The sequence below is a fragment of the Mustela lutreola genome, chromosome X (assembly GCF_030435805.1).
Source record: "Mustela lutreola isolate mMusLut2 chromosome X, mMusLut2.pri, whole genome shotgun sequence".
Lineage (NCBI taxonomy): Eukaryota > Metazoa > Chordata > Mammalia > Carnivora > Mustelidae > Mustela > Mustela lutreola.
The window spans coordinates 1382588-1398856 of record NC_081308.1 but is presented as its reverse complement, the minus strand read 5'-3'; the positions used below and the strand labels follow the sequence as shown (position 1 = coordinate 1398856).

The 16269-nt window shown below is 49.6% G+C and overlaps 1 protein-coding gene across 1 annotated transcript in view; it reads right to left on the bottom strand.

Annotated features, from left to right (window-relative positions):
• Positions 1–1345: 1345 nt before the first annotated feature.
• The window catches only part of CD99 (CD99 molecule (Xg blood group)), a 31680-nt gene continuing 16756 nt past the window's right edge, over positions 1346–16269 (bottom strand). Inside the window, exons 3-10 of the mRNA XM_059156704.1 lie at positions 15805–15849; positions 14639–14686; positions 13902–13970; positions 12281–12325; positions 10749–10832; positions 9255–9368; positions 3663–3719; positions 1346–1914 (exon numbers count right to left, since the gene is read on the bottom strand). Of these exons, the coding sequence (XP_059012687.1) occupies positions 1889–1914; positions 3663–3719; positions 9255–9368; positions 10749–10832; positions 12281–12325; positions 13902–13970; positions 14639–14686; positions 15805–15849 (488 nt within the window). The 3' untranslated portion in view covers positions 1346–1888. The remainder of the gene's footprint in view (positions 1915–3662; positions 3720–9254; positions 9369–10748; positions 10833–12280; positions 12326–13901; positions 13971–14638; positions 14687–15804; positions 15850–16269) is intronic.

Below are 16269 nucleotides of genomic sequence, written 5' to 3'. Positions count from 1 at the left end.
CTTTATTTATTTCACAGAGGAGAACACAAGCAGGGGGGTGACAGGCAGAGGGGAAAGCAGGCTCACCACTGAGCAGGGAGCCCGATGGAGGGCTCGATCCCAGGACCCTGGGACGGTGACCTGAGTTGAAGGCAGCTGCTTCACCCATGGAGCTCCTCCAGGCACCCCCCCTCCCACATAAAATTTCTAATCCTGATGTCAAAACCATAATTCTAAGATTCTTCATATAAAAGCTCAGAAATAATTAAATGAAGCCATTTTCGTCAAGGAGGAAGAGTACACGTGCATTTCGTTTCCAGTCAGTAGGGAACGGCAGGAGCTCGTCCGCCACCAAGCAGTGTTACCCCAAAGTTAGAGCAACGTCTCCCACCCCAGCAATTAACACGCTTGGTAAAGACATGACCGTTAGCCAATTTCCACCAAAAACCCACATGGAAGAAGAGGGAAGTATCTGAATACAGGGGCGATATCTAATTCGGGGGAGTATCTGACTCAGAGGAGTATCTGATATACAGAGAAGATCTGATTCAGGGGAATAGCTGAAATGCAGAGGAGTATGTGATGCAGGGGAGTATCTGAATGTACAGAAGTAACTGATGCAGGGGAGTATCTGCAAGCAAGGGAGTATCTGAATACAGAGAAATATGCAATGTAGGGGAGTATCTGAATACAAGGGAGTATCTGAGTAAAGAGAAGTATGCAATGCAGGGGAGTATCTGGATGTACTAAAGTATCTGATGCAAGGGAGTATCTGAACACAGAGAAGTATGCAATGCAGGGGAGTATCTGGATGGGGGAGTATCTAAAAGCAAGGGAGTATAGAGAAGGGAATATTGAGAAGTATCTAATACAGGGGAGTATCTGAATGTATACAAATATCTGATGCAGGGGAGTATCTGAATGCAGAAAAGTGTCTGAATACAGAAAAGTATGCAATGCAGGGGAGTATCTGAAGCAAGGGAGTATGTGAATACAGAGAAGTATGCAATGCAGGGGAGTATCTGGATGTACAAAAGTATCTGATGCAAGGGAGTATCTGAACACAGAGAAGTATGCAATACGGGGAGTATATGATTCGGGGAGTATCTCAAGCAAGGGAGTGTCTGAATACAGAGAAGTATGCACTGCAGGGGAGTATCTGGATGCTGAGAAGCTTCATTCCCGATGTACCAAGGCCAGTAAAGGAAAGTAGGCAGCGAAAGAAAAACCCCGAAAACACAGGGGCACACTTGGGTTGATCGTCCGTCCTACAGTCTCAGAAAAGGGACCACGGGGTCCATCCCACTGGTTTCCACAGCCTTCTTTAAACGTGACCCCATGGGACAATATTTAAGTAAAAAAGTACTTGGTTTCTTGTTTCTCTTTTATTAGTCCGGTGTGGAAAACAAGAATAAAACAAAGCAAAACAAAAATCCTACCCAATGGAGGAAACCTTGAGGACACCAGTGGAAGGTTTATCTCACTGTATCCGAGGGTCAATGCACGGACGCTTCTGTTTCGTCAGCACGGGGTGTGGTAAACGGCCCAGAGTTCCGGGAGGGGAATGTGTGCGGGGTCGGTATTGGAAAGACTCTGCCACGGACAATCGGTGTCTCCCACCCCACGGGGAAAGCCCTAACAGCCCCGGAGAGGGAAGCACAGTTCCCCTCTGAAGGTGACACGCAGCGTTAGAAGCCCCTTCGTCTAGCCGGCGTGGTGCAAACGGGCGCGACGCATCTCAAGGTCAAAATAAAGCATCTCAATGTAAGGACAGGCGTGGGCAGGACGGGGCTGGAGCCCGCCGTGGCCACCGTCGCCGCCCGTGCACGGGTTTTTCGGGAAGACGCAGCCGGCGAGTCTTGTCCTTCTGCTGGGAATTGCGTCGCGGACGTGCGCCGAGGCCAAGCTTCTATTTTTCCAGAAGACTCCACTGAACTGTCAAGGACAAACAGACGAGAGAAGACTTTACTAGGCGTTCCCGGCTCCCCCCAAAACCCGCACGTCACCGGCTGCTCCTGAAACATTTCAGACGCGGGTGACTCCCCTAGAAGGTACGTGAGCGCGAAACCCGTCCCCGACACAAAGCTAAATCCTGACTCTGACCTGCTTGGGGAAAAAGAGTCAACAAACTTCAGTGTATGATCAATTCTAGCTAGAAGAAAATATACATACTCCATGAAAAGGAGGGGGAAAAAATAGGAAAAGGCATTTTCTCCTAGAAAAAAAATAAATAAATAAAAATAAAAACATACGCCATGAAAAATGAGGAAAAAATGAAGAAGGCATTTTCTTCCTAGGGGAAAAAAAAAAATTTCATACTCCAGGAAAGCTAGGGGAAAAAATAGGAGAAAGAATTTTCTCCTAAAAAAACAAAAAGCAAAAAAAATAAAAACATACTCCAGGAAAAATAGGAGAAAAAAATATAGAAGGCATTTTTCCCCCTAAGGAAAAAAACAGAAGGCATTTTCTCCTACAAAATAACTAAACCCCCCCCCCAAAACAACAAAGCAAAGCAAAACAAAAATACTCCAGGAAAAATAGGATTAAAAAACATAGAAGGCATTTTTTTTTCCTAGAAAAAAAATACATACTCCAGGAAAAGTAGGGGTAAAAATAGAAAGCATTTTCTCCTAGAAAAAATAAACAAAAACATACTCCAGGTAAAAATGGGGAAAAATATAGAAGGCATATTTTTCCCAGAAAAAAATATACATACTCCAGGAAAAGTAGGAAAAAAAAATAAGAGAAAGCATTTTTTCAAAAAAAAAAAAAAAGAATGAAAGAAAGAAAAGAAAAAAGTTAAAACATATTCCAGGAAAAATAGGATAAAACACATAGAAGGCATTATTTTCCTCGGTAAAGAAATAGGAGAAGGCATTTTCTCGTATAAAATAACCCCCCAAACCCCAACAAAACAAAATGACAATACTGCAGGAAAAATAAGATTAAAAAATAAAGATGGCATCTTTTCCTAGATTAAAAAATAATAATAATACATACTCCAGGACAGGTAGAAAAAAAAAAAATAGGAGAAGGCATTTTCTCCTACAAAATAACCCCCCAAACCCCAACAAAACAAAACGACAATACTGCAGGAAAAACCAGATTAAAAAATACAGAAGGCATTTTTTCCTAGGGAAAACAAATACATATTCCTAGAAAAGTAGGAAAAACAAATAGGAGAAGGCGTTTCCTCCTGGCGACAAAAATGTCTCTGATCCACCCCATCTCCGCGTCCGTGAGTTCCTCAACCCAGTTCCCGTGGTTTTGCTTAATGACGTGGGGCCGCGATTTCGCTCCGCAGCTCATTTAGGGTTTACCACGGGACGTCGCAGCCCGTGAGACACGGACGTCCCCGAAGTGTCCATTCTTAAACGGACAGTTCGTTACGAGGTCACGCGACCCTGACCTCGGGTCCGCTCGTGTCCCGTTCCCTACAGGCTGCCTCTCGCGGGGCAAACAGGTGCGTCCCCACGTCCCTATAAATAGGGGAAACGCGCTCACAGACGCCTTATTTTTATTTATTTATTTTTCCCAACGCGGCTTTTGAAAGTGGACCCGATGGTCCAGCGTCTAACTTGGACCCCAAGAAGCTCCCCTTGTTGGGAGGAATAAAACCACCCCGTGGACCTCATTCTGCTCGTGGTCCCGGGAAGACATCGGTCCCAGGCCCCGCGGCTCACCGGGCTGGTCGGCGTTGGTGCTCTGCTGGTTCTTGGTGCTGGCCTCACCCTGGTCGGCTGAAAGGAAGCACAGAAGATACCCCAAGGGGGTTAGTACCCAGAAGACCCCCGTAATGTCACCGCCAAGCACGGGGAGCCCCCACTCACCTCCCCACCGGCCCACGTCAGCGGGACCTGGAGGGGCGTAGGCCCAGACCCACTCGGGGCAGCTTTGTCCATATAAAACCGAACACTAAGGGGGCCTCACTGAGTCCCGTTGGCTTGATTTCGGGTTTTCCCTGTTCTGGTCAATTAAAAAAACTTTTTTTCCCCCGAAATTTCTCTTTGGCATCCGAGCACACGAGCACGTGCCCTCCCCATGATCGGGATCCAGGATCCCCTCCGGAAGTCGACGGAATTCAAGACAACGGACAGAGTCGCGGGCAAAAGGCGTTTTATTTCTGGACGGCGACGCTCGGGGTTCGGGGCCCCGAGCGGACGCCGCCCCACACGGTTCACAGAGCTGGGACGTTGGTGCAAAAGTGCCCGGCTCGGGGCGAGAACAGAGCAGACACGTCACACGCCTTCCTTGCGGGTCCCGGGAGGTGTGCCTGAATCCCACCGTCGGCGGCCCTGTCCCCACGTGCGGGACACCCAGAGCTGCTAGAGGCCCTGAACGGCACCAGCGGCGCGTCTCCCGCAGGACGGGGACGGGGTCTCCGGAGGGAGGTCCTGAGCCCACGCGGGGTTCCCCGCCGATGGCAGGAGGACAGGCCGCCGGGGGACTCTACAGAGCCAAGTGCGACACGGACGCTTGGAAGAACGCAGCGTCGTCACGGCAACGTCCCCTTGGGGACAACACCGGAAAGGGCACGTGCCCTTCTGAGGCTTTTCGATGTCGGCGTCGCACACCACGGGCCCTCGGAGAACCTTCTCGAGGTGCTGGCATCACGGCTGGACGTTGGAGGGAGCAGGACCCCAGAAGGAGCACGCACGGGGCACGGAGTGCAAACACCAGGACCGCTGGTGCTACGCGTCGTGAGTCAGACGGGAATTGGCCACCCGGGCGTCTCCCCCAGATCCTGACCGCCGGGCTCTTTGCTGGACCTGTTCCCACCCCTTGGCAGGGGCCGGCATTCAAAGGAGACCCCAGGCCTTGCGACTAGCAGGGGTGCCCAGCCAGACTCCCCGTCTCCCCGAGGGGACCTACGCCAGCCCAGAGGGGACCTACGCGATGCACCTCTGCCCCTAAGGGGACACCCCGTTCCACAAGACGCACCCTGCATCCTACCCTCTCCACCATGCCCTGCGACCAGGAAAGGCCACCCACAGCGTCTCTCAAAATAAACAAAACCAATGCACACGCTTTGCGTCGGCGCTGAGGACCCCTCGTCCCTAGCAGGACCGTCATAGAAGGGGCAGCTTTACGAGCCTCTGTGGCTGGGGACTGTTAGGTGCATTTGGAGCCGAGACCACAGTCTTGGCGCACCGCCGATCCGCCGTGCCTGATTGGAGGCAGTTACCCGGACGGCTGCCTTCTCGGGAGGGGAGCGGACAGACCGGGTTCAGACCCACCGGGGAACAAGCCTCATTTTATAGGAACGGACAGATCAGCAGGGACATCCTCCATCCTCCGCAGAGGCGGTGGAGGGGGCGGGGACCAGACCCAGAAGCAAAGCACTTAGAGCCCATGCAAACCCCACAACCTTCCAGAGACCCAGGGAAAGAAGCCGGAACGTGCCCGGGGCAGGAAAACAGCCACGGATGATTTCCCGTTTACGGGACGATCTAGAGTGCTCGGAGTCTCCGGCCCGGGGACACGCCGCACTCCGTTCTCCACAGACCTTCAAATTTGACCACGGTGAAATTTTTAGGTTGTTCCTAAATCATGGGATTTTTTTTCTTTTTCCTTTCCTTACTGGAGAAGCGAGTCAAGCAGGACAGGCCCGTATTATTATTATGTTTTAAATAATACGGGTCAGAGAGACAGCAAGGAGCTGCTTCCTGGACGTGCAGAGGACAAGGACTCCGGGGGCAGGAAAGTCAGACGTTGAAAGCTGCAAACGCAACGCGGGCTCTGCCTCCGGACCCTCCGTTTGGCCCCGTTCCGCTGCAAACGGGAATCTGACCGACGCCTGGGAGCGGGATGGAGGCACAGACTAAGCCCCGTCCCTGGACCTGCCACCCTGCCTGCCTCGGATTTAAGTTCAGAAGAAAAGCTGCATTCCTCCTCACGTCCTAAAACTCCTTGTGCATGAATATAGCCTAATACTATGCGCGGGATCCGGGGATTGGGGTGGGCTGGCGGGGCGGGGGGGGGCGGGGGAAGCATCCCATTCCCATGGCAACGGACTAACTCGCCACAGGGAGCGGGGCAAATGCCAGATCACACGGGGGCAGCTCCAGGCGTGCGCACGGTTTCCTGCTCGTCCCTACGGCCGCGGCTCATCTGAAACGAAAGGTCGAGACATGAAAACCGAACCAGACGGGAAAAGGGACCGGGGAGCTCCGCAGAGGTCCCGGCGCGTGCAAAAGCCCAGGGCAGCAGCCGCCGGCTCTGACAAAGACAGTCTTGGTGTTCAGGAGGACAGCGGGGTTTTTAGGATTTTTTAAAAAAGCGATGCTTAAAGGCCAAGGGGCAGTGGGCGACATGGGTCAGAGACGGAAGCCAGTTCAAGGACAAGAGGGCGGTGAAAGTAGGGCATCGACGCTGACAGGGAGAGGAAGACAAGGCACAGGCCAGCAGGTCAGCCCAGCAATACCTCAAACTCCTGCCGGAAATAACACAAGGACACACGGGAGAGCCCACATCCGCCACCATGCATGCAGAAGGAAAGCATCGTGCACAGCAAGAGACAGCCCCAGAGTGCGTCACCATGCATGCCGTTGGCCGCGCAAAGCCAACACAGCCATCCACAAACACCCACATTGGCCACGAGCCCATGCCCGAGACGGCTCTTAAAACAGGCCACCGTGCGCCATTTGCAAAAAAGCCACATTAAACTCTTGGGCACACACGGACATCTCCAGGAATATAGGACAGATCTACCAAGCCGCGTTGGCCACGGACACTCTTCCAGGCATCGGCTCCCAACATGATACTAAAAAGCACTTCAGGGAACGTAGAGCCGGAAGTCTGGTATCTGATGGATGCATTTCCCCGTAGAGAGACCACCCAGTTGGTGGAGACGGACCTTCACGTACAACTCAACAGACCCTACCAAATTCAACGGGATGGCAAGGTCTTGGAGAACCACCTACTCTTGTAGAACCATGGTTTTCCCCAAAAAACCATGGTTTCTTGAATGCACTGGGATGCACCAAGGCCACATCCTTCTTAGGAACTGTCCACGCGGGTACGTGCTTCTTTAAACCACCATCCCAACAAGAACACCCACCAACAGTCCTGCACAAACTCCACCAAAAGGTCTAGGATGTTCACGATCCCAATGTCTGAATCCAACACTTCAATTCTACGACTTTATAAAAATGTGCCATGGAGACAAACCCTGAGTTCATCTACTAATAGGTCAAGAACACCAAAATGTCTCTTCACGGACGTGGAAGAGATGACTCACTCTTCTGTGATACCATCCTGGGGTTTACTGAAAAACAGCACCTGATTTTCTTTGTCTTATGGGCATTTTATAGCTACAGACTAAGGTCCCTAATGACTGAAATCAGAGCTACCAGCTTCCTTGTTGCGTTGTTTTTGTTTTTTGGGGGGGTTTTGGGACATTTTCTTTGTGTGTCTATATCAGCAAAGATCATAAATCCCATAAAAACCAGAAAGCAAATCAAGATGGTAAAGTCGCCCCCAGTGGAAAGTTCCCTTTGCTCATGCAGAACGAGAGACTGTACAAAATTCTGGGTCAATGAATGGCCAGGAATCGGGGACAGGGAGATGGAGAACACTTGGTTTTCCAAGTTCCTCATCCCATTCCAAGTACGGGACAACATCAAGTCCATTATGATTCTTGGGTCCTCCCCCAAATCCCTGTGCCTCAACAAATGAAATCTAATTGGCATCGTAACATCCAAGGGGGTCATATATCTCAAACCCAAGGTGACAGAAAGGCTTTGCAGGTCCACGATATGACTGCATTTGGAAATCCAAATTGGATTTGACAGTCACTTATAGATTTTCAGAAAACCATTGTGCCCAGACTTTCCATGCATCCTTCCCTAGCAGGCATGCCTTCCTTCTCTCCTGGCTGGGCATGAGGCTCTGAGCTGAGCGTTTTCGGAGAGGGAAGCAGAAATGAAGTCCACTTGGGCACGTCCTTGACCTTGGTTCTCTCTCCATTTGGGCATGTCCTTGACCTCACACTTGGGCATTTCCTTGACCAATTCTGCTCTTCATTTGGCACGTCCTTGACCATGGTCATCTGTCCACTTGGGCGTGTCCTTGACCTCGGTCATCTATCCATTTGGACATGCTGGACACTCAACATTCAGGCAACCGAGCATGGTTTCCTGAGGGCCCCTGATGGAAGGCGCCCGGTCACATGTGGAAAATAGACATAATCGGGTAAACAGTAGCTTCTGTTAAGTCTCTGAACCTACAAGCCATTTGGGACTTTCAGTTTCAGGCTACAGACAGAGTCTGTGAATCTAAAAATCGAGAATGACAGGAGATTAAGGGTAGACTCCCTCCTTATAGACAAATTTTGTATCACCACCTATTCAAATCTTTTGTGAATTTCCCTACAGCCCTCAGGTGGTGGTCCTTGAAGATGGAGGTCAACGGCTAAGTACGAATCTGGACTTGAAACTACAGGTGGGTTGAGAAGTTCAGACAGCATGAGGCTCCACCCACAGACCATGGGACCCCTAAAGCCACATCAGAGTCCACCCCTCGTGTTCATCTTGCAAGAGGGAAGGCAAGACATAGAGCAACCCAGAGATACAAGAACATGAGCCATGTTTGAAACCAAACTTACAGACTTCAAGGCAAATCCTATGTATTTCAAGGACTCTTGCCTGTATGGTACCCAAACACCCAACGTTGGAGTTCCGATCCCTATGCTGGTGGGTGGGACACCTCCCCATTCTCCTATAAATTTTATATCCCACCCTCAAACCCTTGCGAGTACCTGTTCAGTTCGGGGTCATACCAGAAAGGCAATCAGCCATCCCGCGTTCCGAGTTTAATTCCCTTGGTTGGAGCAAACAATATGGTGGACCACCCCCCGCCCCCGTCATCACTCTTGTCATAAGGGGGATGAGGATGACCGCAATTATAAATTAGGATGAATAAACATTTCCAAGAGCTAACATTTCTCCAATCGACCGGTCGAGACTTTGACACACAGCCCTATGAATCCTCACAAAAGTCTGGTGGTGTGCAGATGATCATCTCTGCCCTTTAGAGATGGAAAACCCAAAGACAGGGATGGTTACTGACTGGCAAAATTTGCACAACTACACACGGGTGGCACTGGTACGGAAGCTACAGAGTCCAATCCCACTAATCCCAGCAATCTCTCGAACTATCGACCACCTCCCACATGTCTCAAGCCAACGGGACTTCTGCATTGTTTTAGTTTCGAGACAGCAGAGCTTTCAAGTTAGTAAGGCATAAAGGGAAGGACGCGGCCGCAAAAACCTTACTGTTTTCTTTGAAGCACAACTTTTTCTTCTGGTAGGCGATAAAGCTAGAGACCGCTCCGACCACGGCCATTACGACGGCCCCAATGATGCCAGGGATTACCCCCGGGGAGTCAGCTGCGGGAAGAAACACATGGAACCATGACTGGGAACACTGGCGGAAAGCAGACCACACACAGGACACGTGGCTGGAAGCCTCGCCCACCGGAAAAAGGTGGGACTCAGTGTCAAGACATAGGACCCCAGGGTGACCATGGAGGAAACCCCACTCCTGAGTCTTGCTCAACTTCCAACGCCACCTCTAGCCTGTTTGCTTGACACGAAGAACCAGCCATACTGCTCCCCAAAAATCCCACTTGGTATTGGAATTCATCTGACTACACCTATCGCTTCCAGTGTAAAACAGGTGTCGGGTAGATCCTGTGGCCAGTGCAGGGGTCCTAACAGTTAGAGGCAGAAGCTCTCAGGCGAGGCAGCAGGGTACCCATCACGGAGTGGGATGTCCTGGACATCATCCTCTTCACACATTTTTGGAACATCAAAGCTGCTGATCCCCTTTGCTACTTCCAGTGGATTTACTGCAATGTGGTTTCCACGTGTTATCAGCAACTCTCACACCACGTGTATCTCTGCCATGTGGACAGCTAAGCTATTTCTAAGTATGGTGGCAGCACAGGACATCCCACTCTGTGAGTCAGGCAAGGATGCTGTGAAGGGTAATTGTGTCCACTTGACTGGGCCCAGGGTGCCCAGATGACCGGAAAAACGTTCCCTCTGGGTACGTCCATATGGATGTTCTCGCAAAAGATTAATGTCTGTATCTACAGACTACGTGAAGCAGGTGGCCTTCACCAGTGAGGATGGGCATCAATCCACCCGTAGAGGGCCTGCACGGAACAGAGCTCACAGATGGGGCAATCATCTTCTTCTGCCCTTTGTGCATGGGCACTCCTACTTCTTGGGATTTGAGACTCAGGACGGGACTTGCCCCCCCAGCTTTCTTGGTGCCCAGTCCTCTGAAGTGGGACTGAACCACACCTGAGCTTCTCCTGGCTGTCCAGCTTGCAGTCAGCAGATCACAGAACTTCTCGGCGTCTACCATCATGGGGGACAATTCCTTACAATCAGACTCTTTCCACAGATCTATACCTACATCTCTATCTAGATAGATCACAATGGTTCTGTTTCTCTGGGGAACCTCAGGTAATACAGATGGGTTAGGGTTAGCGTTCTTAGGGCACCATGGGAAGGTGAGTGAACCTAACGTGTGGGTGTCATCAGAACCCCCTTGCTGAGCCTACTCAAGAACGTCAATGACCTAGTTCAGCAGAGTGCTTGGGATGTGCATGGGGCAAGGCAACCACAGTTGGACGTTGCCCACCATCATCTTTAGGACAACGGAGCCAACACAACACGTTTGGTCTTGACCACTGCATTCCACTTTTTCTTAACAGTGACTATAAGAAACCCAAGACATCAGAAACCACATGTACATACCCTGCTCCCCGCCGTCATGATTTTGGCTTCCTCCGCCAGCGCCGCCAGCGCCGCCACCGCCAGCACCACCACCACCACCGCCTCCTGCAAGGGAGAAACAGGCTTGCAGACAAGTCGTGTTGGGAAGATTTTTGGCAAAGAAAATATCCCAGAAATCAACTCCCAGGACCTTGAGCTGTGAAGGAACTCAGAGAGTCCTTTCCTTCCGTTGAGTCCCAACTTTGCTAAATGTCATCGGACTCATTCCTGCTTGTCTGATACACAAGCTCAGCTCCTGACTCAAAGCACTGCTCTCATGGTGGGCCGCAGGAGAGCCAGTACGTCCTGTGTGCCTCATGGATTCTGACCCCTCAGAATCCCAGTCAGGGCCTCGGAGCCCACCTAAGACCCAGCCCATGGCTATGAGGTGATCCAAGCCACGTTCCTATTGACTCCCAGGATACGTACTGGTGACCCCTTGAACAACGCCAAGAGGATTAGGAGAGCCAACCCAAGGTACAGGCAAAAATCCATAAACAACTTTTGATTCCCCTCCAAATTAATTAATTATTAATAACCTTCTGTTGACTGTTGGCTTTCTGGTAACAAAACAGTTGGTAACACATATGCTGTATGTTCTATATATTACATACTGTATTCTCTCTCTCTCTCTCTCTTTTTAAAGATTTTATTTGTCAGAGAGAGAACACAAGCAAGGGGAGAGGCAGGCAGGTCAGCTGAAGGAGCAGCAGGCTCCCCACTGAGGAAGAAGCCCAATGTAGGACTCGATCCCAGGAACCCGAGATCATAACCTGAGCCAAAGGCAGCCACTTAACCAACTGGGGCACCCAGGAGTCCCATATGTACTGCACTATTACAATAAAGTACTGTTACAATCAAGTTAAGCTAGGAAAGAGAACATGTGATTAAGAAATTCATAAGAAAAAAGAAAAAAAGAAAAATCATGAGGGAGAAAAAATACATTTACAAGATTATATTGTATTTATTGAAATAAATGGACTCATGCAGACCAAACCTGTGCTGGTAAAGGGTGATCTGTAAGTGTATATTAAGACCAGCTACAGGTACACATCATAAATATTAATATATTCTAACTACTATAAAGACATTATTATATTATTGTAAACTTAAATTTTTATTTATATAGACAAGATGCATTATATCTAAGTATTGCTCTGGACCCTACTCTAAGCTAAGGTTTTAAAGAGAGGGGTGGAGAATCTGCTTTCATTTCAACGTTCACGAAATAACAAGACACATGCCACTGATGACACCCAACAGTCACCAAGCAAACACAGGTGACTGGGGCGCTCAGGAGATGTCTGAGAAAGGTGCAGTGAGCCCCATGTATATGGCGGGTAGCTCCCTGAACCCTGGTGGGGCAGGTCTGAACAGTCCTCATCCTTGAGGCGGAAGTAGGAAGAGATTTCCAAGCAACTGACTGTGATTTCACTGAGGGTCAGACTGTCGACCCCGATGGCCTTGTGGACAGCAGGAGTGTGATAGGGAGGAAAGAGAACCCATAACTCTACCTCCATCTGAAGCTCCATCAATGAGATCGGAATCTGAAAAGCCACCTGGGAGACAAAAACACAATGTCACTTGCCGTGTTGGAACAGTCAGGAGGGTCGAGATCAGCCATGCCTGGCCCCAAACTTGCTGACACATACAAAACAAATTTTTTTTTTTAAGATTTCATTTTTGTATTTTAGAGACTGAGTGAGAAAAAGAGCATGAGCAGGGGTGGGGGGGAGGGTAAAGAGAGAATCTTAAGCAGACTCCACGTGGACCCTGACCCAGATGGGGGACTCAATCTCACGACCTTGAGATCATGACGTGAGCTGAAACCAAGAGTCAGATGCCCAACAGGCTGAGCCCCCCAGGCACTCTGAGACACAACAATTTAAAAAAAATTTTAAAGCACCCTGGGTTCATGCATGGTTTGATACGCATCAGATTTAATGCATCAGTTTAACGAGACCTATCATCACTCAATATGGTTTATTCCAGGAAGTCAAGGACGTGTTCTGTAGAAAGACATCGTTCAGTGTATCTCATCATATTCACGGGTTAAAAGAAAAAAAAAATGCTCCTATGCATTGATGAACAGTCATGAAATTTAATATCAGTTTTCTAGCCAAGGCACAAAGATTCAAATACAAGAAAACTGGAAAGAACGAGACAATATAAACGTAAAAAAATACATTTGATTTAAAGATCACTTGCAAATAATATGATAGTCTTTTCATTAAACACTAAACGATGAAGACAAAGTTATTAACAGATAATAAGGATTCATCATTAAGTGGCCCATGAGGAAAGACGTATGAAATTCATTTCCATATCCCAGAAATAAGCAGAAAAATAATGGGCATACAATGTATTCACAGAAACAAACACCAACAAGCAAAAGCAATTCAGAAGGAACGTTTATAGGAACGGCAATGAGAAAGGACAGAAAGTGGATTCCAAAGCAAAAAAGCTCAATTTTGCAAATGGTCGGCACTCTGCAAATTGATTTCTCATTGGAAACCATTCAACTGACAATAAAGGGAGGTTTTTCTTTCTCCCCAGAGGGATGACAGACAATGACTCAGTGAGTGCTCAATTAAAAGGAAAAAACAGAGAGCCACAAAGACGCAGGGGAGCCCATTCGAACACAAAAGATCCCACGGGGAAAACACACATACCTGCACACACATTCCAAGACCACTTGCCAAAAACCACTGCGAAAAATACCCAAAGGCTAAAATAAGGGAAGAAATGTTTTCATCATAAATGACTGAAAAAAAGGATTTGTACGTGGGTGACGTGGGCTTCTCGACCAGGCAGGACATGCCCGTTTTCCTCAAATGTAACCCAGAACCAGAGACACAAGCAAGCCACGCACAAAAGAGAAACCAGACGTGGCCATGACACGCCCAATATATTTCCTTACATTTCGGAAATACATGCCACCAAAAAAACTCAAATCCAAACCAAAAATACCTTTTCAAGAACTCATGTCCCACTCCTGGAAAACGGAAAGAGCCTTCTCCCTAGGAGGCCCCTCCCATGAAGGCTACGTTGATCTGACAGGATGACTTCTCAGCCGACAGGGAGACCACCGTACTCTCAGAAGTTCACAGTGTGCGTTCAGGGAAGGGGTCTTACCAGAAGATCCCGGCTGGTTGGGTTTTGGGTAAGGCTGAGGTTTGGGTGGATTCGGTGGTACTGGGTCATCTGTTGGTAAAAAAACACAAATGTTGCATTTGTGAGGAGTCAGCAAAAAAAAAAAAAAAAACCAAAAGACAAGAAATAAAACACATCCATTTTCCTACAGATGGTTTCCCAAACACCTACAAAGGGCAGCGTATCCTTTCTCCTGGTGGAGACCACTAAACACAGCCACCAGCCCATTTCTTTCCATCGTCATCCAGGTGCCCTACCTACCTCCAAGAGAACTGGACCGTTCCAACAGTTGTATAAATTTTTGTTAGAAACTGAAGCAAGTGCCTGGACCAGATACAGAATTTGTGGAACCCAGTGCAAAATAAAAAGTAGGGCCCCTCATTCAAACTCTATTGAGAATTCCAATATGGCGGCCACAAACCATTCCAGCAAGGGTAGGACTATAGCTGAGTGAATGCACCGGTCACTTGCCCTGGCAAGGGTGTTCACATTAAGCTTATGGCACTGCAAAGGCTAGAAGCCCTTTTATTTTTTTTTTAATAAAAGCAAAAACAAGCAGAAACCAGAAACCCAACAAAAGCCAACAACAACACACCATTCCCCATGTCTTCGTGGTAACAGCTGGTTCTGACTTGAGAGGCACAAGGTTCTGGGGAACGATGATCATTTGGTGACCCTAACCAAGCCGGCCACCCAGGAGACTTCCCAAAGGTACTTACTGTGTCCTTCCCCGCCGAGCGCATCTTCCAGACTGAACCCGTCATCGTCTACAAGGGAAACCGACTGTTAACACTGAAGACGCAGGAAGGAATTCAGCTCCCTAAGCCACGGAGGAGCCCCTGCCTCCCCACCGCCCCTAAACACGACTGCAAATACCAGTCTGACTAAACAGAAGTGCCAAATTCGTGACCTCTCCGAGAAGAGGACCAAGAGACAAAACAAAACCCCCAAAAAGGCACTGTACCCACTCCTGGCACCACGCGGGCCAAGCTCAGATTCCAACTCTACCCACCATTACCGTCCTGTCCAAAACCATCCCTCCCACGTGGCCAGCCTCCGTAAGGCAGACACGATGTGCTGGATGCAGAAATGGGGCACCAGATTTGTGCACCTACAACCTAATGCCCTCAACGAAATGATGGGACCCTTCCTGCTGCCATCGTGGGTTTCTTTGGTATTATGACCCCTTTCCAATTTCCTGCTACGTTGATGGGACATTGGCGGATCTGCCCATCGCAAGGCACCGAACTACGGCGGCAATTCCGGTTTTCAACAATCTCTAATCCAAAAACCTTTTCACCCCCCCGTGCCGCACAAGGACGCGGGTCTGAACACGGCAGGTGCTACCCTTTCACTTCTGATGGGACATTCTGGCCGGGGAGCCCTGTTCCTCAACAAACCTATTCCGTTAAAAACAAATTTAAAAAAAACAACAGCGGTCAGACCGCCATGATTCTGACGTCTGGTTGGCCAAGAAGCAACGATCAGACCCTTGTTCCCGGTTCTGACTTTCATTTGGAAGGAACCCCGCCTGGAACGGGCAGGTGTGTCCTAGAGGCTGGAGACTGGGTTTGCTCATGGGTTGTACCGGCATCTCAGCTCCAAAAAGTGCTTCTCCTATGCAACGCACATCCAAACGCAAAGCGAGCCCTCCAGACACACACTGTCTAGGCGACCCGAAATCATCCCCAAGACCCGTCAGACCTCAGTCTTGCCCAAAAAACATGGCACCCGGTGGCCAACGTCGACAGCATGGCTCCGGGAGCAACCAGTCTGCACCCAGAGCCCCGAAACCACTTGTCTCTGTGGTTGTCTACATCTCGAGCCCAGAGAGGGGTCCGGCAGATGTCCTCGGCTGTGCCCGCCAGGCCCGTTGGCTTCTTACCAGCGCTGGGTCTCTTGGGCGGTGGCGTGGGCTTCTTCTCCCTGTCTAGAGAGAAAAGACATCGAATCAGCAAGACCCGTGGCTGAGAAACTGTACCATCTCTCAAGAATGCCCTAGGTGCTCTAAAAATAGTCAAAGAATGTCCCAATCACCCCACACACAGCCCCCATGGCTCCGGCAGTGCACAGGGACTGGAGCGTGCATTCTGAGCCCTACAGGACCCCCGTGGACGGGTACACAGCCTGATGCTGGACGCAGCCCTTGCTGAGACCAAGAGCAGCGGGGTCTTTGCACTGGGAAGGTTTCCTCCCTCTACCCAGAGCGTCTGGCTTTTCCTCCCCCCACGTGAGTCCCTTCCCGGGTCCACGCTCGACACACTCACTACGTTCAGACGGGAACACTCCTCGTCCGTTTGGAGACACAATTCTAACACGACCCCTGTCACCTCGTGGATCGTAAATCGCA